Source organism: Bactrocera tryoni, chromosome 1 (genome assembly GCF_016617805.1).
Source record: "Bactrocera tryoni isolate S06 chromosome 1, CSIRO_BtryS06_freeze2, whole genome shotgun sequence".
Taxonomy (NCBI): Eukaryota; Metazoa; Arthropoda; class Insecta; order Diptera; family Tephritidae; genus Bactrocera; species Bactrocera tryoni.
In genome coordinates this window covers 49,537,366-49,562,990 of record NC_052499.1, presented here as the reverse complement: position 1 = coordinate 49,562,990, position 25,625 = coordinate 49,537,366, and the positions used below count along the sequence as shown (strand labels likewise).

General features: G+C 41.0%; 1 protein-coding gene across 11 annotated transcripts; it reads left to right on the top strand.

Annotated features, from left to right (window-relative positions):
- The first annotated feature begins 30 nt into the window (after nucleotides 1-30).
- On the top strand, nucleotides 31-24,491 carry LOC120780923 (ankyrin repeat and KH domain-containing protein mask). Of its 11 annotated transcripts, XM_040113196.1 has the most exons (18): nucleotides 46-176; nucleotides 1,485-2,111; nucleotides 2,172-2,962; nucleotides 7,461-7,499; nucleotides 8,052-8,313; nucleotides 8,373-8,472; nucleotides 8,535-8,994; nucleotides 9,279-11,288; nucleotides 11,362-11,473; nucleotides 11,558-12,069; nucleotides 12,497-13,928; nucleotides 13,999-14,141; nucleotides 14,915-15,142; nucleotides 15,414-16,226; nucleotides 17,218-17,539; nucleotides 17,799-23,557; nucleotides 23,627-23,779; nucleotides 24,450-24,491. In XM_040113196.1, exons 2-18 carry the CDS (start codon nucleotides 1,634-1,636, stop codon nucleotides 24,471-24,473), a joined length of 13,638 nt encoding a protein of 4,545 aa, XP_039969130.1. In that variant the 5' UTR covers nucleotides 46-176; nucleotides 1,485-1,633; the 3' UTR covers nucleotides 24,474-24,491. The 11 variants fall into 11 exon arrangements, with proteins under 11 accessions (XP_039969116.1, XP_039969130.1, XP_039969099.1 ...); XM_040113182.1 differs by having other exon boundaries at nucleotides 31-106; nucleotides 1,503-2,962; XM_040113165.1 differs by having other exon boundaries at nucleotides 1,503-2,962.
- The last annotated feature ends 1,134 nt before the right edge of the window (nucleotides 24,492-25,625 follow it).

Below are 25,625 nucleotides of genomic sequence, written 5' to 3'. Positions count from 1 at the left end.
ACTGACGAATGGTTCCTCGTGCCTGTCGTTCGTTCGTGACGGAACGATACCGAAAACGATATCGCTGCAGCAGGAAATTGCTAAAAATTGCTAGAAAATCGCAACGGTAAATCTTAAAACTATTGAAAAACTATAATTAAAGTGGCAGAGTGTTATTTGATCATAATTTCAGTGCGGTAAATAAAAGATATAATCATAAAATTGCGTTTGAAAAGTTTGCCTTTCACGAGAAAAAATTTTCATTACACACTTAGCTTATGTGAAATACGTGTGCATGAGTGTGTATAGGGAGCAATGAGTGAGGCGATGTGAGTGCGGCTCCGCTGGCTATTCGTTTTCTACTTTGTGACCATTTTTTCTTTAACTTGTGCTTTGTGTTTTGCTTCCGAGAAGTCTCGAAAAATGTTAATCGTTCGCTCGGTAGGTGCCTATGGCTCGTCCGTTCGGCTGGTTGATCATAGTTCGGTTGTCGTGTAAAATGTAAATTGAAGTATTTAATATTTCAAATGTTTTACTTTTGTTAGATAATTTTCATGGAGGATTAAACCATTGGATAGGGTAGTATAATATTGTTTATACACATATAGTTGCCATCTAGAATATATTTAACTACCTAGGAAAATGGAGTGACAAGTCGGAAAAAGGCCATGGCGAATGTTTAAATTTTTTTGTAGTTATTTCGCAGTTTAAAAAATGCCATTGTATTTGACAAGATTAAGCATTCTTCCAACTACAACACTAAAAGAAGTAAAGTTCAAAGTTTTTTTTTAGAACCCTGCAATTATGAGAATTATAATTTAAATATATAAGAGTTTGTCAATGTACGGTGTAAACGCCCCTGCTTTGTTGTTTGAAAAACGTAATTTTTTCCTCTTGGTTTGAATTCTGCTTCGAGGAATTTCTTTTAGCGAAAACGAATATTCGCCATTTAGAGGATAGTCGGAAAAACGGAAAATTTTAAAAGTGCAAGACGCAAGGTAGAATAGTCTATAAAAGAAAATGAGAAAGTGACGAAATGGCGATGATAACTAACGTTGCCACTTAGCAAAAATATAAGTTAGTAGAAGTATTGCATATGACAAGTATTGTGCTTCAAATGCAAATACTGTAGTCCAAAATATTATTGTTTCTTTTTTCTATTAGTAGCAGAAAAATATTTTTCATCTGTTAAGTGTAGTCCAAAATTTGTATGTTTAATAATTATCTTTTACTCAGAGTTGTATTTGCAAAGATTCTTTTTCGCTTTGTTGCAACTCTGATGGCAACACTGTAAACACGTTTAGGGCTAGAATAAAAGGAACAAACAACGAATAGAATAAGCCGACCTAAAGTCGCTCTACTCTGCTTTTCTTTCTTTTCATTGCACAGCTCTGCAATAGCACACAAAGTACGTATTTCTCATCAGTGTAGTTTTAAAATTTACATTAAGAAAAATTACACATATGTATATACATAATTTAAGTGTATCGTTTCTATATCATTAGAAAATCTTCAATATATAGATCTAAGTGGAACAATAACATCTAAAACGAATCAAAAAGTGATTAAATTTATAACAGAACAAAGTGAAATATTAATATTCACGCTTATACGCATAGTGTAGTGAAAAATTAAAAAAAAAAAACGGTGGAAAATGAATAATGATGATAAAAGTAACGACTTAAGTGTGTGTTCTACTGCTATAACAACTACAACGTCGACACCAACGTCAGTGTCTAATATAAATAATACAACAACAACACCCGCATCGGCATCAACATCAGCAGTTACCGTGGCTTCAACAATTAAAGCTCAAAAGTCTACTGCCAGCAAATTGAAGCAGTCAGCGAACCTGCAATCAATAAAGAAAGCAGTTAACGTTAACAGCAACAACAATAAAAGCAATAACAATAGTCTTAAATTAGCAGCTGTAGCAGCCGCCGCTGTTACATCTGGAACTACCACAACCAACATCTCCTTAAAAAAGTTATCAAGGAATGCAACACAACAAGGTGGAGGAAACAAAAAAATCTTGACCGCTAATCCCATCAATACTGATAGTTGTAGCGAAAGTATAACTGCAGTTGTCCCAGAAGCAGGCAGCAAAAAAACGGCTACCAACAATAATAACAGTAAAATTAATACAACTAAATCACTTATAAGCAACAATAATAATTATTCTGCTTCCGCAGTTCCCGCAGCCGCCGCCGTTAATGGCAATAGCAGTACTAGCATCAATATAAAGAATAACAGTAAAATGTCTAAAATTGCAGCCGCCAAAGTTGCCGCATCCAGTGCCAATGTTAACGCAAACGCCATTGCGGCCGATTGCGTTAGTGGTACAACACCTGATCCAGCGTCAACAATCACAAGTACGGGAGTTGGTACTGATAGCGGTACTGGATGTAGTAACAACACCGACACCTCTAATCCGTCATCTATTCCTGCAATAGTTTCGAACGCACCTGCCAATACAACAACGTCCTTTAGTCCAGCCGGCGGCAGTAGCAACGGTAAAGCATTAGGATCCACAAATAAAAAATCCGCTAACAATGCTTCAACCGTGGCTGTTTCCACAACTGCATCGGCAAAGGCAAAAATTTACCAAATAAAAACAAATCCCCTGTCATTACTAGTGAACACATCGCAGAATGCCACAGCTCCTACAAAAAACAATGGTAGCAATGGCGGAAACGGTAGTACCGGCAATAACAATTCTGGAACATCTTCACGTGTTGGAGCAGTAGCAGCTATTAAGCAAAAACTGAAAGCTTCAGCTGCTGATGCTGCTGCAGCTGTTGGTATACCCACCGTCATAGCTGGAAATTCTCGTTCCGCCTCATCGTCAACATCGTCCAATTTATCGTTGGCCTCGTCTGACACACGTCATAAGCGACCCAGCGAAAATTCGGATACTGATACGGAACTATCCCGCCAACCACCAGATCTATCTGAATCTGATGAAGAGTCAGTTTCAGAATCGGTAAGTTATTAAGAAGAATTCGCTCAATAATTTTCATTAAATTCATGTTCATTATATTTCTAAACAAATCTGAATATTTGAACTATAAAATCCAATTACATATGTTTAAAAACGTTGATCGTTGAAAAAGTTGACAATTTAATTTGTATGTTCGTTTTTTAAGTAGTTAAGCTATGGTGATGGAATAAACAATATAGTTTAGCTCAGTTGCCCTAAAACGTAGATACATACATATATTTATGTATACAATCATGTGTATATTTTATATGTAGTGTTTACAGTTTATTTTACATAGAGCTCCATTTTGTCCCTTAACATAGCTTCTATAAATCGATTTTCAGTTCGTTTACTTTCAACATCATTATCGTCATCGTCATTATCATCATATTACTCATCTTTGGCAGAGCGTGTGTGCCTGCTACTGGGTGCATATTGCACTACCTGAAATATTAAATACAGATGTACAGGGACATGTGCATAAGTGTTCCCACAAAAACAAGTAAGGTCAGTGTTATTCAGAGCTAACGAAAACATCATGGCATATTTGAAATGTGACTATTGAAATTCGAATCGTTTTGTAATTACAATTGAACACTCCATTTGTCCAGTTTCTTTGTTTAGCATTAATGATGAAATATTATTATCGCTATAAAATATATTATTTTATTGACTCACCATGTGTGTATCCATAACCCTTGGACTTCTTCAAAATATATATTTTACTACATACTTTATTTCTCCGGCGGCTAGTCTCATATACCAGGTTGAGGATAATCTTTTACGGCGCACCAAGTAAAACAATTGAAATAATTTTTTAAGATTTAGTAATACATTTTAGTATGAATAGTTCTAAGAATATTCATTTATTTGCATTTGATTAAGAAACAGTTCTTTCTAAAATCCACTGCGATTGAGGTCAATGATTCGTACAAAAACGCCACAACGCTCACCGCTGTTGTCATAATAATTTCTTGATGTATATTTGTATGTAATTACAACCTCGTACAACCAAAATGACTGACTCTGTGATCACTAAGTTTAATATTTGTACAAATAAGTATATTTTTTGTGTAAGCACACACATACACGCATAAATGTACATATGTTTGTACACACATATATGTAGGTTTCTGTACAACAAACACAGTGTTGTGTCTAGTCGCCCTTATTGTGGTTATTGATCATAGTTCTTTTCAACCATCGCTGCTGCTATTATCGTCACATTGCCATTATTATCTTTAATAATTATGATATTTGTGTAGGTTGGTTTTTCCTTCCCCTTTGTAGCGACATTCCCGTGGCGTATTTTATTATTTTAGCTATCGTCATCATTATTGTCGTTAGATCGGAATTGAAAATACATACCGACTATGCTATGTACCCGCATAATGTCGCATGCAAAAATGTATGTATGTAATTCCGTCGTCGCTGTTCCTGTTGTCATTGTTTTGAAGTCGTCGTCTCCTCTGCTATAGATTACAATACATATAAATTCATAAATTAAATGATTTTTACCTACCTTCAATTGTATATACTGCATTAAGTGTACACACATAGTATATATTTGCGTTTTATTTATTTAGCTGTAGTGTGGTTTTTGCTGCTTTTGTAGCAATGCCATCGTTTCCTTTGCTTTTTCATCATTGTTACAAACTCAAAACACGTTGCTTAATTTCAGTTTTCCACATTTTTGCCCCTGCTGGCAGCGAGTAAATACCGATTGCGCGTGCGAAGGAAAAAAATATTTTATTGTATATTGTTGATTAGTACTGATTTTTGGTTAGTTTCGACTTTTTTTGAGTCAAATGGTCGTTCAGTCGGTCGGTTGTTCGTGCGGTCGGCGTGTTGAAAGATTTATTATTTGTTTGACTTTGTGTTGGTAAATTGTTGGATCAGCTTGAGAGAGTTTAAATTTAAGTGTATGTGCATACAAAAACAGATCATACACATATCAGACAGTTCAGTTATCATATTTTTAGGCATGAAATATTTAAAATTTTGAAGATAATTTTTTTTAACTTATCATTTCATGGCATTATCTGTAACTATATCCAATTTAGTCTTATCGTGTTATTAAACAAAATTTATTTCGTAATTCATTTAAATTTTTTTCAGCTAGTAGATAGTTGGGAATAATTCGTTTCTAAGATCGATTCGGATCCGATTTTTGGTTTTTCATGGGAATATTCATTTCTAAATTAATCATAAAATGAACATAACCAGGCGAACATACATACATATCCATGTGTACTATACATTAGATAGATAGATATATACTATACATTATTCTTTTAAAATTTCTCCAGCTAATTGGGAATTAGGGAATTTGAGGTTAGGAATTTTTGTTCCTAAGATCGTTACTCATCCAATGATTAGTGGTAAATGAATAGTCAGCATTTTTGTCAAAACTCTGCTTCATAATTTGGACACAATCACAATTGCCGCGAAAATCAATAAAGCATAATAACTCGCGGGAGTCGTACCCTCGATATTGACCTCATTTTGTATTATTTTTGTCTTATTCAAAGGCATTAAATGATAAGTGACCAACTACTTTGGATTGCCTCCCTTTTTCATAAATATCACTATATATCTTCTTTTACACACACATAATGCATCTACGTACATACATACATTTATTGATATGCATACGTATAATCAAAACATTTAAACATCTTACTGATTTACAAATACTAAAACTTGTTGAAATATCAAACGAGCAAAGATGTAAATTAGTAAACAGAAAGTTGGGTAAATGCACTTTCCTACGAACAACATTGTCGTTATAGTGAAATTTCTTTGGAAATTGATTTTTTTCTCTTGTTTGAAGGTTAAATACCAGAAAAACGTGCAAACCGCAGACAACTGCTATACCTAGTATGAATGCTCAACAATATTTATCGGTGCATATACATACATACATACATGTATGCACATATGGGGTCATGAGTAGCAATGAAAATATAACATAATTGATATTTACATATCCATCTATGTATGTATATACTATATCCATGAGTAGTATTTAACAAAATGTTTGAACTTTGCTCACGATGTACTATGCGCAAAGTATGAAGTTCCGGCAATGATTTTCAAAGCAGCTGAGAATTATTGAGCTTCGCCTTAATTTGTTGCTGATGATTCATACAATTCTTTAAATTCTCCAACCATTGACAATGGCTAACAAACAAGCTGCGGCAGACAGACAGACCAACGAACCCCCAAAATAAACCAATTTCCGAAAGAAAACGAATGGATGGCCATTCGAGTTTTTTTCATTTAATCTTTTTTGTTTGTTTTATTTACTTCTTTTTTGGGCTTGGTACAAGGCAGCAAGGTGTATAAAATAGAATTCGAGAAATGTAAAATGAAAGCATAATGTCAAATATGCGAATCGTGTGATAAATGAATAGCAACAATAATTAATATCAAAATCAGGCAAGAGAAACATAAGTAGGGAAATATATATATATAAATATGTATGAAATTAAAAGAGAAATTGGCAAAGAAACGAGTGCGCAAAGCATAAACCAATAATCGCGCACAACTCATTCCATTCCATTTTCAATCCATTCCGGTCCATAGTAAAGTAAATACATATGTCGGCTTTGCATCTTTAGTTGATGTCGCTGTCATCGTCGGCGCCGATGGTGACTGCAAAAGTCAGCGTCATCATTATTATCATTGGCGCTGCATTGTTTGGGCTGGTCACGTTGTTTTATGAATTTTCGTGCACATATTTTTTTCAGTGTAATTTTCGCTGTGTGTCTGTAACTGCTAATTGCATTCGTAAAAATTCTGTGTGACTCTTTGATCAAACAAAGGCAATGTACGAAGTCTTTAAAATGGTGGACCGTACAAAACGGGAACGGATGCAGAGCTGACGAAGTGCACGTTTATGTTTCCCCTACAAATAATAATACTAAAGAAAAAAATTATAAAACATAATGCAGGATACTTTTGCTAGGTTAGGTTTCTTAACAATTACAAGATTTTAATAAAAAAAAGAGTTGATTGCACATTCTCAACAATAAATTTAAATCTATTTCTCATTAGCTATGATCCAAATGTTTTAGCGCAGATTCAAATGTTTTAAGTAAATCAAATGCAATAAAAGGCATTACACGTAAACTAATTGGAAATTTGAATATATTAAAGTGTTCTTTGTATGATGTTATTCGCGACAGTAGGACAGACATTTCCAAGCACATCGCTGTAAATTATAATAACAAGACGCCCTACAACAATTTCATTACTTCCACATTTTCATCTTGGAGGAAATTTTATTTTTCTTTCAATTCCATTCACTTCTATAATCATTTTGATGACTTTGACTGCAAACATACCATCAACATTTCGAATTCTAACCTGCTTGTGAGCAGTGGAATGCGGTAGTAATTGACCGCTACATCTTTTTCTTCGATCGATCTGCATAACTTATCCCCATTTGTTTCATTTAATTTTTGTTGATATTTTACTTTCATTCTTCTTTTTATAGATCCTTTTGGCATGCTTGTGTCTAAGGCCAGATCTTCTGGTAAGTTTCGCGTTTTTTGCATTTTTAACCTAGAACTACCTCTGCAATCAAAAATTGTACAACTTTCTGTTACGACAATGGTTGCATAACAAAGCTTAATATCCTAATCAAACGCCTTGGCACATTAATCGGTTTTTCTTAGTAAATATTGACTAAACAAAAGATTTTATTAACATCTCCATATCTAGGTAAAGATATTAAGAACGCCAAAACGCCATTGTGGTACTTATTGGCTTATTAACAGTGGACATCGGCAGGAATAACGCCTAGAAGATTTTCATGTTGGTGGCCAAAGACACAAGGATGCGCGCGTCCACTGCTTTAGTTCATCATTCAATAACTTTTACATTAATCAAAATTATGACTTTGCTCTAATTATTTTTTTTTTTGTACTTTTCGAAAGTAGAAAATACTTACCGTAATAATTCCTTAGTGCTTGTGTTTCGTTTTTTCTAAAAAGTATTCTTTAAAATTAAAAAAAAAAGTTCTTTCTGAAACGTATTCATTAGAAATTAAAAATCAGTAATATATTATTATTAATATTATTTTAAGGATGATATCCCAGAATCTGATGCTGATAGTTGTGGGCATGAAGAGGATAACGAATCTGAGGAAGACAACGAGGATGAAGATGATGATGAGGAAGAGGGCGAAGAGGATGAAGAAGAAGACGAGGATCCGCCAAATGAAGTAAGTGGCAATTTCTCGGTTGGCTCCACAGAGGAAGAGGAGGATGAAGACGAAGAAATTCAGGATCCGAATGAAACGACTGGCGATTTTTTGCTGGAAGGTAATAACTGCGCACACTACGAAGGTAAACGAAGAGAAATTTACCGACATTATACATATATATATTGTTTTGAAATATTTTAGGTGAGAAGCCACCTGTGTTACGTCATGCCACCCATGCCATCGATGAGACTAAACAGGCTTTGACCAAAATGCGAAGCGGCAACACACCACGCGAAAAAACGTATGTTTAATTTTCATAACCATAAAATCTGTTGAAAATTAATATAAACATATCTTTCGCAGAATTTTCTCCCAAACTCTTATTGCCGCCTGCACCGACAACGACGTTCCGACCGTTCGCCGATTGCTAAGTAAAAATACTATGAATATTAGCGAATCCACTGATGACGGCGAATCCTTACTCTCGATGGCCTGCTCAGCTGGTTATTACGAGCTGGCGCAGGTGCTACTCGCCATGCAGGCAGCTCAAGTAGAAGACAAGGGCCAAAAGGATTGCACACCTTTAATGGAGGCAGCCTCCGCTGGTCATGTAGAAATCGTCAAACTACTGATAAGTCACAATGCTGATGTGAATGCCCATTGCGCCACTGGAAATACACCGTTAATGTTCGCTTGTGCCGGCGGTCATGTGGAAGTAGTTAAGGAGCTACTAAAGCATGGTGCGAATGTGGAGGAACAAAACGAAAATGGGCATACACCATTAATGGAAGCAGCATCAGCCGGTCATGTTGAAGTGGCTAAGGTAAGCGTCCAGGTCTAGGCAACAACACATAATTTATGTTAAGAGCAAATGATGATAATCCGAGATTTGAGACAAGTTAACTATGCCTTATCACTGACCTTTTCTCTTTTGAGATTGAGTTACAAATCAAAAATTGCGAATTGTGCTCAGTGCAAAGGGAGTCAATGAACAATTTTGATCTTATTTGATGTTAGAAGAAATAATAATTGTATTAATTTTTAATTAATTTCATGTGTCAAAACTTAAAAAACAAAAAAAAAAAAAAACAATTATATTATTTATAGGTACTTTTGGATCATGGTGCTGGTATTAATACACACTCGAACGAATTCAAAGAAAGCGCACTAACACTGGCTTGTTACAAGGGTCACTTGAATATGGTGCGTTTTCTATTACAAGCTGGCGCTGATCAGGAACACAAGACCGACGAAATGCACACCGCTCTTATGGAAGCATCAATGGATGGTCATGTCGAAGTAGCGCGTCTGCTTTTGGATTCGGGAGCCCAAGTGAATATGCCAACCGATTCGTTTGAGTCTCCATTGACTTTAGCTGCTTGTGGCGGTCACGTCGAATTGGCCACTTTACTAATCGAGCGTGGCGCTAACATTGAGGAGGTAAACGACGAAGGCTATACACCACTTATGGAGGCTGCACGAGAGGGTCATGAAGATATGGTTGCACTGCTCTTGAGCAAAGGCGCAGAGATCAATGCCACCACAGAGGAGACTCAAGAGACCGCACTTACACTCGCTTGTTGTGGAGGCTTCAGTGAGGTTGTCGAATTTCTTATTAAAGAAGGAGCAAACATTGAACTGGGTGCTTCCACTCCGCTAATGGAGGCAGCGCAAGAGGGTCACACCGATTTGGTACGCTACCTATTGGAAAATAAGGCTAATGTCCATGCAGTCACACAGACAGGTGACACGGCACTAACACATGCCTGCGAAAATGGACACACGGACGCAGCCGAGGTGTTATTAAGCTATGGCGCCGAACTAGAGCACGAATCCGAAGGCGGTCGTACACCGCTAATGAAGGCAAGTCGTGCCGGTCACTTATGTACTGTAAAATACCTTATCCAAAAAGGCGCTGATGTCAATAAGCCAAGCAGCAGCAACGACCATACACCACTTTCCTTAGCCTGTGCGGGAGGCCATCAGGCCGTAGTCGAGTTATTGCTGAAGAGTGGCGCTGATCCCTTTCATAAGTTAAAAGACAACAGTACCATGTTGATTGAGGCCGCTAAAGGTGGACACACGCGCTGTGTGGAATTACTCTTCAAATATCCGTTATTCGTGCAAAATCACCAGAACGAACTGCAATCGGCAGCAGCAGCTGCAGCAGCCGCGGCCAATGCTGCCACTGCCGCCGGTCCAGTGAATATAAATAACACCTTACGCTTCGTAAATCCGCAACAACACAAACAATTGCAACAACAGTTGCAGCAGTTGAGTGCTCCGCCCGGTTTACAGGTATCCGAAGCGATGCGTGTTTCGAATCAACAACAGCAATTTCATCAACAACAATTCAGCGCCACTACAATGACCACCACCAATGGCACGAACAACAACAATGTTGTCACAGCTGTCGCCTACACCGAAGAACATTTGCCATTAAATTCGACCGGTGATGCAAATAGCGAGGAGTTCGCTGCCATCGACATCAACTCGTTAAGCGCACAGCAGCAGGAGGCTTTAATTGCCAAGTCGCGCCTCTTTCATTTGCAAACCGGTTTCGAACAGGGCCTTACATTGGGCCGTGAGCAACTCTCACAACCACAACAGCAGCAGCAGCAACAGCAACCACCTCTACCCGGTCACAGTAACAATGCACAGCGTAAACATTTCGAACTGGACATGACGCACATAAATGCTTTGACACCACCACAAAAGGCACCGCCAGCTCCACCAGTGGGCGGTGTTGTTACACAACAACAATCGCTGCAACAACCACAATTCCAATTGCAACCACAATTGCAACAGCATTCAGTGCAGCCTACAATGAAGTCGAAGAGTAGCAATGCATCGCGTAAGAATCGCCAGCCACCAGCGCCTTTCGAGCTTAACCTACCAACGCCCAATTTGGCTAATATCGCACTTGAACAGCAGCAACACCAACAGCAGCTGGAGCAAATGCAGCAGCAGCAGGAACAGCAGCCGGACGAGGTGCGCTCGCAACCACTGGGCGATGACGGAAGTGGTGGCTCCATTGTAGCAGTTGGTAGTGAAGCAGATGGACAACAAAACCGTTGCTTCATGCGTCGTTGCTTTTTCAAACCCGAATTCCACAAGGTAGTACTTGAAATTAAATACAATTTAATATAAATGAAAATCTTTTCGAAAATATTATTCCCAAATCTTATAGATTGGTATTGAGAACAAGTCGGTTGTAACGGCAAATGCATTGCCACCTGTTAATTATATGGACTTGACTGGTGTCGAGGGCGTTGAGGCCATGGCTAGCAATGCTGCTTCGGGTAAGTTGTCTTATGGCCGCTGCCTTCTATGAACTTTATTGTATTTATGTATTTTATTTATATTTCACTAATGGAAATGTGCAGGTGTGAGTGCGTTGGGCGATAACGAAATGACTTCGATTTTCCTAACTGGCAATGCCGGCAACGGCGCCCAATCTCAACAAATGCTTAACATGCCATCGGATAATATGATGATTGAATTACTGGATGCCAGCGCTGTTGCCGATGCAGCAACAGAGCTACGTCAACACCAACACCAACAACAACAGCAGCAATTGCAACAGGATCCAACTAAAACTATGCTGAACACACAGCAATACAAAAATAGTGGTCTAGCTGTTGCCGCTTTGGAGGCTATGTCAGCAGTAAACAGTATACAAAATAATCGCAATTTTACCAATAAAAATACCAATAACAATTTGAATCAAAAGAGCACCCAAATCACAACTCCATCGGAAGTGTCGCAGAGCACAGCTATAAGTGATCGACCAAAAGCTAAGCCAGTATCGAAAAAGGATAACAAATTCCGTAAAACTGTATTTCCGCAATCGCCTGTACTACAACAAAACCAGATGGTATCCATTTACAATAAATTGGTAAGCATGCTTTACTGTATATGATAAATAGCGTGAAATAATTAACAAAAAAAAACTTCGCCCTGCACTGATACTAAAATACTTTCCACGGGTGATTTCCTTAGCATAAAAGAGGTTATACAAAATCTTTATCTCGATTTTGTTCGTTCAGTTTGAATTGCGGATATATGCTATAGAGAAAATATTATTATGAACATTCCATGTACTTTAAATTAGACTAATTGTTAGAATTGAGGTTATGTTTTGTATGTATGTATGTATGTATGTATGTATGTATGTATGTATGTATATCCGATCTCACCTATATTTAATTCCAAAAGCTCCACTGAAGTGCAAACCAATTATAACTTTGATTATGTTTATTTAAAATTTCCGAATACTCGGTGCGTTCATTTACCTTAACCTCAACACTTGTACCAATTCACAGCCGTTACTTCTAACCAACGAAATCAAACCGAGCCTGCAGACAAAGCAGGTTATCATGACACAAATGGCGTTTGCCGCACAACAACAACAACAACAACAGCAGCAACAACAACTGTCAAGCGGTTTAGATTTGAGTAGTGGTGGCGATAACGCGATTGCATTGAACAACTCTCCAGCTTCTCCCTTGGCGTCTCCTTCCAATGCGGCAGTCGCAGCAGCAACGTTTATGCAAGAACAACTGCACATGCCAGCTATCGGCACCGAGGATCACCACCAACATCAACAACAACAGCAGCAGCAGCAGCAGCAGCATGAGGTTACCTCTACCATATTGCAAGCTTTCCAAGCAATGCAATCACGCAATGTGGGCGATGATGCTGCGTCAGCCGCGTTGGCAACCGTCTGCGGTATGAGCGCCGCCGAACAGCAAGAGTATTTGAAGGAACGTTACCAGTTGTACGATATGCCACGCTTCTTCGATGACCAACCGAAGTCACCAACCGAGACTCCACCACCACCACTGCCAGATAATAAACAGCAACAACAGGAAATCTACAGCGAAGATGGCATTGCTGTGTTGGAGGAGGAAGTGGAATTGGATGTTGAGCCGGATGGCGAGAGCGTTGCTGAAATGAAGAATCTTGCAACGTTGGTCACCGCTGCAGCAGCTGCCGCACCCAATATGCTGCTCGAGCATGTTGCCATGTCCGGTGATGCAAACAATGCTGATGAAAATGCATTGCACATGGACGAATATGGCGAAGCTGAAGACGATGAAGATGCCACTGTTGAAGCCGATCAGTCCGCTGCAGCGCATGATATGTTGGAGCAACATGCTTACGATGAAGGCGGTGAGGCGGATGGTGAAGAAGAGGGTGATGGTGATGGGGAAGGTGATGATATTGAAGAAGTACTCGAAGATGATGAAGAAGATGGAGACGATGAAGAATTAGAAGGAGAAGTGGATGGCAATTGTGAGGAGGATATTGATATGACAATGACATTGCACGATGACGAGAGTATAGATATAAGGAAGCATGTGATTGGTGGCGAAGAAGACGAAGAAGATGAGGAAGAGGATGAAGAAGACGATGAGGATGATGAGGATGACGATGATATGGCATTAAGCAACGCGAAACGTGCTAAGAGCGCACATCGTCAACCGCAAGCGCTTGAGAATTTAATACTTTCGAATGTCGCCTATAAAAGCGACGAATTGTCTCAGGCACTCTGTGATTTCCGTCAAGACTTTCCAACCGATTTGGTGCACGTCTTTCCGCCGATTGCTAATTTCAAAACAGCTTCAGGCAGCGCAGCGTTCAGCACCTTGCAGCAATGCACCGCAGCAGCAGCCGCCGCCGCAGCAGCCGATGTTGCAAATGCTGCCGCTGCAGCCGCTGACATTGCCAATGCTGTCAAGGTGGTCGGACATGGTAAGTGTTGAAATTGAGTGTCAACTATAGGTACAAATTTGAGCTGAGTTTTATTTTTCTGTTTGTGTAGATGTCGATGGTGCCACAGCTGCTGGCGTCATAACCGCTACCGGCATGTATCCAGCATTGGAGAGCTTTGACCAATTTCCTGGCGATATTCCCGGCGATATGGATGATATATTGCAAATATTCCAAAATGATCCTTCGTTGCAGGTTAGTCAAAATAATTTTTGTATAATTTTATAATAATGCAAAAAGCATTGATTTCGTTATTATTGAGTTAAGTTAGCCTTCAATAATTTGGTATAAATTGCTAATTAATGACTTGTTGCGTGCTTGACGATAATAAATATTGCCGTTAGATGTGTGGCAATATGTATTTTTAATAAGGCGTTTACAATTTTTTTTGACCTCTTACAACTCTGAAGAAACTTACAACCGTTTATTCATTTTTTTATACACCAATGATACGGTGCATTACTGAAGCTTCATAGAGATAATTTAACAAGCTTACTATTCTGTATTATTAGTATTATTATTTATTTATTTTTATATATACTATATATATGTATATAAATTAATGTGATAATGATAACGAATTGCTAAAGCTTTATAGAATATACATAGTTTATCAACTTCACTGTTCCCTTTTATTATTACCATTGTTTTTTATTCGAGATTCGTCAATATTTTAAAACATCATCAATTTATTTTTATTTTTTTCTGAGTCCTACAAAATTTTATGATTTTTGTTTGGTTGGTTGGCTATTTATTTTATATTTATAATTTATCCTTTCTACTTATCCAAAATTAATTCTCTTGACCCCCCCCTTTCGCTTTCGCGAGAATAGCAAGACTGTATTGAAAAATAAAATATTTTATGATTTTTCTATTGGAGCAAAGTTTCTTTTTGGTTCACAATCACGTTGCTGTTGCTGTTGATGTTTTTGTTACGTAGATTATTCTTTGTCATTGTTGTTATTTAGGAGCTGCATAATTGTGCCGAGCTGGGCGACCTGAATTCAATATGCAAGAACCGCTTTAGCAGCAACTGGATGCCGACGCCGAAGTGGACCGGCCAGGATCACTTGATGGCGACGCATCAGCAGGCGCTGCTTTCGGCCGAAGACCAACAGCAGCAGCAACAACGTCAGGCAACTAATCAAATGCTTCTCGAATATCAGCATGAGCTGCAAATGGGGGAGCAAATGCAGGTATGCCCCTTTTTAATCATTTTCGAACTCCCACCCATACACCTATACACAAACACACACCCCTGCACAGGCTAAATTGCCAACATATTGGCATGTTTAACTCACAAACCCTTCAAAAAGCGAAATTAAAATCAAAAACAAAAAAAAAATTGTGTAAACTTTCTAATTGGCATAACCTCACATAACAATTCCTCTACTGATCTTGAAACGTCTCAGTTCATTTAGTTAAAACAATAATAATAATTGCATACTTTTTTCGTGTACAACGCAGCAGCATCAACACCACCAGACTTTCTCGTTTTTGCCGCTTCCGTCAGATGATGCCGCCGTAGCCGCCGCAGCTGCGCAGCATCAGCAAATGCAACAGACACTGCCACATCAAGGTGATTTTCTGCTACAACAGCCGCATCAACAACTACAACAACACCAGCAACTTATACTGCAAGAAGATGAGGAAGAATTAAAGCAGCGTCAGTTGCATATGATCCAGCAATTGCAGCAGGATCGTTCCAGCGATCGATTGCGCAAAGCATTGGCGGCCTGTGCGGCCAATCAGCTACAACAACAACAGCAGCAGCAGCAACAACCGCAACAGAAACAGCAACAACAACAACAGCAGCAGCAGGCAGCAGCAGCCGCCGCAGCCAATTACGTCTTCAATGTGGAGAGTGGTGACAAGTCGGCCCAATCGTTGCAGTTGCTGTTCCAGCTGCCACCGTCGGTGCAGCAGCAGCATCAACACCAGCAACAGCAGCAGGATGTGCACGATGCGGCACAACAGTTGCAGCATTTGCAGTTGCAAGAGTTGCCAGATAATCAAAAACAACAACTGATGCATGAATTCTCGCAGCAAGCGGAAAGTTTAATGCAGCAGCAGCAACAACAACAGCAGCAACAGCAACAGCAACCTACAACACTCGATCAGGTGGCGCAGAGTAATCTGCTCCTGCAGCAACATGCTTTGCATCAGCAAGTCCTCAAACAGAAGCAACAACATCTTCAACAACAGCAGTTATTATTGCAGCAACAACAACAACAGTTACAGCAACGACAACAGCAACAACAACAACAGCAGCAACAACAGGTAAAAAGTTTGAAATTGAAAAGAAATGAAAAGAAAAAACGAAAAAAGTTAACTTCAGCTGCACCGACGCTAGAATTGCCTTGCCAGTTGCTTTTCTTAAAGTGTGAATGGTCCGAAGATTAAAAAAAAATCTTACAAGGACTTCATTTCAATTGGTCATTTTGTATGACAGCTATTTGCTATAGCAGACCGGTCTGAACAATATTTTCGGAGTAAGAGTTGCGTAATAATCCATGGCAAATTTTGTGTATTTCAATCAATCCAATCCATAGAAGGTTTGATTGATTTCGATTCATCAGTTTGTACGGCAGCTATATCCTTTAGTAGTCCGTTCTGAACTCGTAGTTCGTACCACGACCTTGAACAATAATCCATTCCGCATTTCGTGCAGATATCTTGTAAAATATAAAAAGTTCTCCATATAAGGACGTGTAGTAGATCGTTGGTTAAAGGTTCGATATAGGCGGTTCCGATAAATGAGCAGCTTCTTGTTGAGGAATGGATATGTGCCAAATTTCAGATTGATATCTCAAAAATAGAACTAGTTCGCATATACACTGACAGACCGTCGTTCCATCCATTTCCGAGAATGTCGGGTCTCCGAAACTGGAACAGACTCGGTTTTTTATCTGATCAAGGATTGTCAAACCGGCAGCACTCCTCCAAATTACTTCATGAATGTTTTCAGCCGCTAAACTAGCAACCGTCGTTCTATGGTTAGAAAGGATCGAGAGCGTACCGCCATATTTTCATTCATCTGATATACGACGTCTTTGTCGCCTTTTTTACCAGTTATTTCATTGCGCTATTTTCTGGATAATACCGTTATATTATATAGTAGATATACAGGCGTTGTTTTCCATCATAGCGAGATGTATGTAACGAAATGATATTAATGTATATCCTACCAAAGAGTGTCGCCAAATCAGTATATCCAAGTCTCTTTGATGCGAATATTTATTCATTTAATTTAATTATTTATTTTCCACAGGTACAAGTTGCCACACAAACGCAACCACCAGTCGTTGCCCCTTTCAGCAATGCCTCACCTTCTGCAGCACGAGGATGTACACAATTCCATGCCACTATCTCACCACTAACGAATGATGTTGGACTCGGCGTTTGCACACTCTCAACGCAACAACAGCAAATGGCTGCAGCTGCCGCAGCGGCAGCACAACAACTGCCCGAACCACCTATAATAACATCGACAAAAATCTCGGGCGGCATCGCAAAGAAAGCGATCGACAAACAGTCCCGTAAGGAGCGCAATCGTTATGCTGCGCTGCGTCAAACACCAGCAGGCAGTCAAGGTGAGTGTCTAGGAAAGGATGTTAAGCTATTTTACTTTAAGTATACACAGATTTCGTGTCGTCAATATATATAGATTGTAACTTACAAAACTCGGAGTGATCCAACACTCGAGACTTAAAAAACCTTATCGATTTTATACAGTACGAATTTAATTTTTTTATTTATTTTTATATTGATCCAATTTCTTGAGGCTGCGTCTTCATATCTATAATTTGAAAAACACATTCCATGTCCAATTTTTATTTTTATTTTCTCCAGCGAATACCACGAATCAACAACAATACCAACAAACCGTTGCCACTACTACACCCGACAAGACTATCGATGTCGATTCGGAAACTGACTCCAATCATGACACCGCACTAACTTTGGCTTGTGCCGGCGGCCATGAAGAGCTCGTTCAACTATTACTAAACCGTAATGCCAACATCGAGCATCGCGACAAGAAAGGCTTTACACCGTTGATACTGGCCGCCACAGCGGGTCATGAGAAGGTTGTCGAGATACTGTTAAAGCACGGCGCCGAATTAGAGGCACAATCGGAGCGCACTAAGGACACTCCACTTTCTTTGGCCTGTTCGGGCGGTCGTTATGAAGTGGTTGAACTCTTGCTGAAACACAATGCCAACAAGGAACATCGTAACGTATCCGACTATACGCCACTTAGTTTGGCAGCCAGCGGTGGCTATGTGAATATTATAAAATTGTTATTGAATCATGGCGCAGAGATAAATTCACGCACCGGCAGCAAATTGGGTATTTCACCGTTAATGTTGGCCGCTATGAATGGCCATACTGCCGCCGTTAAATTGCTCTTGGATCAGGGCTCTGATATAAATGCGCAAATTGAGACTAACCGCAACACTGCTTTAACGCTCGCATGCTTCCAAGGTCGCCACGAAGTGGTCAGTTTGCTATTGGATCGTAAGGCGAACGTTGAGCACCGCGCTAAAACCGGACTTACACCACTAATGGAAGCGGCGTCGGGAGGTTATATTGATGTAGGACGTGTACTGTTGGACAAGGGTGCCGATGTGAACGCAGCACCTGTACCGACATCACGTGACACCGCACTCACTATTGCAGCTGACAAGGGTCACTTGAAGTTTGTCGAGTTACTGTTGGCACGTAACGCCGCCGTCGAGGTGAAAAATAAAAAAGGCAATTCACCGCTTTGGCTGGCAGCACATGGTGGCCACTTGAGCGTCGTCGAGATATTATATAACCATAATGCCGACATTGATTCGCAAGACAATCGTCGTGTATCATGTCTGATGGCTGCCTTCCGTAAGGGTCACACCAAGACCGTGAAATGGATGGTACAATTCGTGACACAGTTTCCCTCCGATCAGGAGATGAGTCGCTTCATTAGTACCATCAGTGATAAGGAACTGTCTGAGAAATGCCACGATTGCATGAAATTCATACGTTCTGCCAAAGAGGCACAGGCTGTAAAAGCAAATGAAAATGCTTCCATACTACTCAAGGAATTGGATAATGAGCGTACACGTGAAGAGAGCCGTAAAGCCGCTGCAGCGCGTCGTCGCGAGCGTAAAAAGAAGAAGAAGTTGGAAAAGAAAGAGGAGAAGCGACGCCAAATGGAGGGCGCCACCGGCGGCAGTGAAATATCTGGCTCAAATGATGCTGACGAAAAAGACTCGGATCAAGACGATGACAGTGATCGTGAGGAGAATGGGCTTGAAGATGATGACGATAATCAAAATGTACCGAACTACCGCGAAGAGGGCGATTCCGGCATCGATCAAGGCTCATGCTCGAGCGCCGAAATTAAAACAGTTAATGTTGGTAACAGCAATAACAACGTTCAGCAGCGTGAGGCCGATAAAAATGGCAAAAACGGTAAAAATAACAAGAAAAAGAAGAACGCATCACCAAGTAATAACAGCAAGGAAAACAACAGCGCACAGCAGCCATCCAATGCTGCTCCAGCTGAAGACACACCAGCGCAGTCAAGCAGAAATGTGGGCAAACAAGCCGCCTCAGCCAAAAAACAACCAGATAGAGAACATGAACAAACACCGGCAAAAAGTAATGGTGCCAGTGCAAAAAAGTCCGGCACACAAGCAGGCGAGCCAACGAATACACATAGCACAGCAAAGTCGACCAGCACATCAACTGGAGCCATCAAAAAGATCGAAAGTCAGCAGCTCAGCGCTCGGAAGGAAGAGGCGAGCAAAAAACGTGACACGAACAAACAACGCGAGAAAGAGAACCTTGCGCCGAAAGAAAGCCAACTAACTAGCAGTGGTCGCCAATCGCAACGTGAACAGGAACTACATGCAATGTACCTTGCGGATAAGTCTATAGATCCACATTATGCCGCGCATGCAGCAAAAGCTGGTATCCCTATCCCCGCTAGTACTGGCATCCCAACTACGCGGAAGTCACTAATTTTCTCAGCTTCACGTTGCCTCATGAAAAGTAGCGTTGCTCTTCTGAATGAAGAGGCCAAATCTGGAAAGCATGAGGATCACTTGGCCGTTGGCGGTACTACACAGCACAAATCGACACCACCCAAACGTGGCGAGGATGGCTGGAAAGAGGTGGTGCGTAAGAGTTCTACCCAACAAAGTAGCACTACTTCATCCACGACCAGCGCTTCGACCAGTGCTTCGTCCACATCGGCAGGTGTGCCCAGCGCCACTGCAAGTGGCAACGCAAGTGGCGCTACAGGAGGTGCCACCGCAACTGCTCCTACAACTGCCACTGAAATGACATGTAAGAAAGTGCAAGTGCCTGTGAACGCGATTTCGCGTGTTATTGGCCGTGCCGGCAGCAACATTAACGCAATACGCGCAACCACGGGCGCTCATATCGAGGTTGAGAAACAAGGCAAGAACCAATCAGAACGCAGCATTACCATTAAAGGACAAACCGATGCCACTAAGCAGGCACACATGCTTATCTTGGCACTCATCAAGGATCCCGACGTAGACATATTGCAGATGTTGCCACGCATAAATACCAGCATAAAGGCGTCGTCTCTGCCCTTAAGTGTAGGCACTTGGGACAACAAAACAGCGGCATCAGCGGGGCAGTCCTCCTCGGCTTCCACAGCTTCCTCCACATCATCATCGGCATCGGTATCGGCTACTTATACAACTAACAACGCCGGCAATGGCTGTCCCCACTCAGCCAATAACAACGGCTCAGGAGTTGGTGGTAATACCGGTGCTAGTTCTAAAGGCTCCGCTGCTGGTAGCTCAAAGGGCGGTAAAACGCAATCCACTGGTGGCAGTGGCAAGTCGAACGCTGTGCGCTCGCAAACAGCTAAAACGGCTTTCCTACAACAACAACCGGGTAATCGCGGCAGCCAGTCGCAGTCCACAATCACGTCACAGAAGTTGAAATCTCAAGACGCAGCCAATAACAAGTCTACGAGTTCCTCTCATAACAATAACGGTAGTAGTGCTATGCATTCGCAGAAAGCTAGCAACTCAGGCAAACAACAACATTCGGGTAATGGCGAGAGAGGCAATAACACCATTATCAATACACAGACATTCGCTGCTAAATTGGGCGGAAGTACTGCTTCTGCGCACATGTCTCATAATTCACCATCGAAAAAAGTCGGTGATGGCATGAGCACTGGACGTATAGGCGCAACTGCACCTTACGGACGCGGTAAACCTGTTCCTAGCAGCGCCGCCTCAGTGCCACAGCTAGGCGGTAGTGTAGGTAGCAACAATCAAAATAACAACAGCGCCAATAATGCGCTGGCTGGCCCTATTGGCGTTTTTAATCCAGCTGAAGTGGCTGCTGTGAATGCTGCGGCTGCCGCAGCTGCTGCCGCTGCCGCCGCCGCTTCTGCAGCTTCCGCAGTATCGAGCGCGCATTCTGCTACAACAACATCAACAGCAACATTCACGTCAGGCTCAACAACTGCAACAACTACATCGACAACAGCAGCAACATTTGCCGCTGCACCCGGCACACGTGCCGTCACACCAATCGGACCACCAAATAAGCGTAACCAAGGCTCACCAGTAACTGCCGCTTCGGCTTCATCAGCACAGCAGCAACAGCAAGTCTCACAAATGCAGCAGATTCAGAACCAGCAACAGAACAGCGGATCTCCGGCGTCCGCCGCTGCAGTACATCCTACAGTGGGAACTGCTACGGATATTCAGCAACAGCAACAACAACTTGTCATTAACTGTGCTGAACCGACAGCCACTGGCCACCCTGACGGACTTAACAATGCAACAACAGCTGGCAGCTTCGGCTCACAGCTCGCTTCAAAAATAAGCAACGAATACACGCTTTTCTTTAACTATACAACGCAGTGGGGGGATAATGTGCAAATGTACAATTCACCATCGGCACTCGTTAGTGATTCGCTACCCAAAGCGGATGCCTCAAAGGCACCAGGTTATAATCGCAATATTCTTAATTCACCAGTAGGTGGAAGTTCTAAGGCCTCATCGAATCACTCGGCTTCTCCGCCCAGCAGCAATATGATGTCTGCACCGATTGGTATAGTACTGATAGACAGTGTTGGCAACCCTATACCACAAACGCATAACCGCAAAATTGCGACCAGCAAGGCAGGTGGTGACACGTCGACTGCGGGCTCTTCACCCGGAATTAATACAGCGTCTTCGGTAGCGACAAGTGGTGACAGTACCACGATTACAACAACAAATATTGGCGAACGCGTTGATATGGGTGTCAGTTTGGCCGGTGGTAATGGCACTGCTGCCGCCGCCTCAGCCAAAGAAATGCAGCTATCTAGCGCAAACAGTGGAGCTAATGGCAGCGAGACACACATGTCACCCGGTGTTATTAAGCCACCAGCACCGATCGGCCAGCCACCAGTAGTGAACACATCTATGAGCTCAAATAACAATGCCTCATCGAGTATGCCCGCCAGTGGTCTGGCTATACAACGTCCGCCACCAAACAGCAACAACAACCAACAACAACGGTCAGGTGTAGGGAACGCCTCTCATACGCCACCTTCATCGAATGTTGGCACACTAGAGGGCAGTGCGGTTAGCACACAACCACCTACCATGAACTTCGGTCCGATCGGTCCCAATCACTCGGCGCGTAACAACAACAACGGACCACCCGGCGCCATTGGTGAACCGCCATTGAATCGTTTCTTTGAACCAATGAACGTCGCTGGCAATGCAGGTATGCCGCATCACGTGAAAATGCCACCTCCTTACGGTATGCAAATGCATGGTAATATGGGTGGCGTTGGTGGCAATGGCAATCACCCACTATCACGACTTAATCTACGTAATTCGACATTCGGTGCACCCGGTGGCGGTGTAGGCAATATGGGTTCGATGCCACCAGCGCCAATCGGTCAACCACCACAGCAACAGCCATTATTGGGTGGTGGCATATACCAACAACATCAACCGCCACCGCCTCCACCGGCAAATCCTAATTTCCCAACAGGCAAATCAATGGCACCGGGTGCAAATCTAGCGCCTGGTGCACGTGCACAGTCTCAACCACAAAATGGCCCACCAGGGCCAAATGCCGCCGCTCAACGTTGGTATGGGGGCTATATGGATGTGTTGAATTTGGAGAATGGTGGTCTGGGTGGAGCAGGAAATAATTCCCCGGCAGCAATGTCACCTAATCAAGCCGCCGCAGTCAGCGGCAATCTGCTACAACAACATGTCGCCCAGCAGCAGCAAGAGGATATGCGCAAAATGCCACGACCTATCGGCACCGAACGCGCCTCATGGAAATGCAACAACTATCCAATGAATATGGGCGGCGGTGGTGGCATGCCGGGCCCCGGTATGGACGATGGCATGGGGGGCGGTTCCGGTATGCCCGGAGCTGTTGCTGGCCTAATGCACGGCCCTTGGATGATGGACAAACCGCAGCAAGCGGCACCACCACAGCAGGTGCAACAGCATTCGAATTGGATGAAGCAGCAATATCGCTTCTATGGTGGCGCAGCAGCTGGCGGTGCTCTGGGTGGCATGGGTGGACCTGGCGACTATCATCATCAGCAGGATCAATTTCACGTAAGCATTTCACTTTTGTGGACCATGGTCAACGTAAGTGACATATTTTCATATTTCTTTCATCCACAGATGCCTCTCGATTATCACAACTCGATGGCACCACATAATTTGCAACAGAATACAGCGATGAACCTAATGCCACCCTATGGCTACCCGTATATGGGTCAAGGCGCCGAAATGGGGCACGTTGACAAATTAGAAATGTGGGACCACGACAAGCAGGTGAGCTATTAAATTTAAATAAAAAAGGCAATGAAAAATAAAACTATATATACAATGAAAATATTTCATTTCATTAGTTCAGAGTAGCTAGCGATTTTTTAATTCTAATTTGAAAATATACTTAGGTTGCAAACATTAAAATTAGTTAAAATTTTATTTAAAATTGTAAAGTCAGTATTAAAAATCGATACAATAAAATCGTGTGAATGTGTAAGTTTGCCGTTCACTGCTCAAGAGCATCGTCATGTCTAAGTAACCACAACAGACCCGGTTTTTAAACCGGTCAAGCAATGTTAACCCGGCACCATTCCACAAAATTACTTCAGAAATGTTATCTGCCGCTATAACAACAACAACAAAACCATTTTATATGGTGGCTCTGTGCGAGCCTTAGTTCAAAAATGTAGAACACGCATTTTTAAAATTTACTTGTGATTAAAAGCTTTTATTTTTGACTTCGGTATTAAAAATTAATTTTTAATTTTTCACTCCAATATTTTCGAATACATATTTAAAAATTATTTTTAATTAAGACTTTCGTCACAACAAAATAATCAGAAATTGTAATTTAAAGTTCATTCATTTCGTTATTTGCGACCCTGGTCACAGAATCAGCTGTTCATTTTAGTAATTTAATTGTATTTATACGCTTTTCTTTTTTCACTTACAGATGTGGCAAAATTGGTCCAATTGATGCTTCAGTGCTCAACAACAGCAACAACAATCCGCACACCACCACCACCAACAACAACAGCAACAACAAAAGCAGCAGCAGCAGGATGGTGCGAAATTATCGACAAAAATTTTTAAATGAATATTGACAAAAAATGTTATTGGAAATTGATTGCCAGCAGGTGAAGCGGCGCGGCCACAAGGAGAAGGCGTAAAATAAGCGGCAGTTCATAAACTACAAAAAAATCTACTATTACAACAACATATACACACATACACATATATACACGCACTCAAAAATACCCTTATATATACATACATGCATACTTAGCTACCCTACGCGTATATACGTATATATCTTTGGATTAAGCTGAAAAGAAGTGAATGAATATAAATATTAAATGAGAAAATAACAAAAAAACAATTACATACATAATGATTATTATATACAAAAAAGAAAATGAAAAAAAAACAGAAACCAACAATTGCGGAGAGAATTTAATTACCTAAACAAGAAAAAACCGATAAAACAACACACGATTGATTGAATTATTTTCTTTTATCGCTCATTTGTGCTCTATGCACGAGCAATGCAAGTGAAGCATACGAAAACAAACGAAACTTAAAACACAACAACAACAACAAGAAACAAATAAAAACAAGGCGAGCAAAGCGATAAAAGTCCAAACAGCGGCAGAAAAAGTTTGCAACGCGCTCAATTAGAACGAAAACTTCAACAACATTTATTAATAACTACTGTATACCGGTATATAACGGGGATGGATGTTTGTACTTTTGCGCCACTACACACCTCCATACCCCTATTATAATATACACGCATAATACATACATTTATTATCTTTATGTTGCACGTAAATCGGCCAGCGCCGCGTATGCGCACTGATGTTGCCGTAGATTTACAATCGGTTTGCACTTGTAAAATTTTCATTTTTTTTTATTAGTTTTTAGTTACTTTTGCCTATACCTACATACATTATAAACTATATTATCTATTATATGAACTATATATTTGTATGCATGAAATGATGAAATTCTTATAGAAAATAACAAACAAGTAAGCAGAAAAAGTGAAAATTACAAAAAAAAAACAACAACAAAAATGTCTCATCTTGGGGTTTTGGCAATTACGCGGCAAGGCATGTTTGGTGTGCTT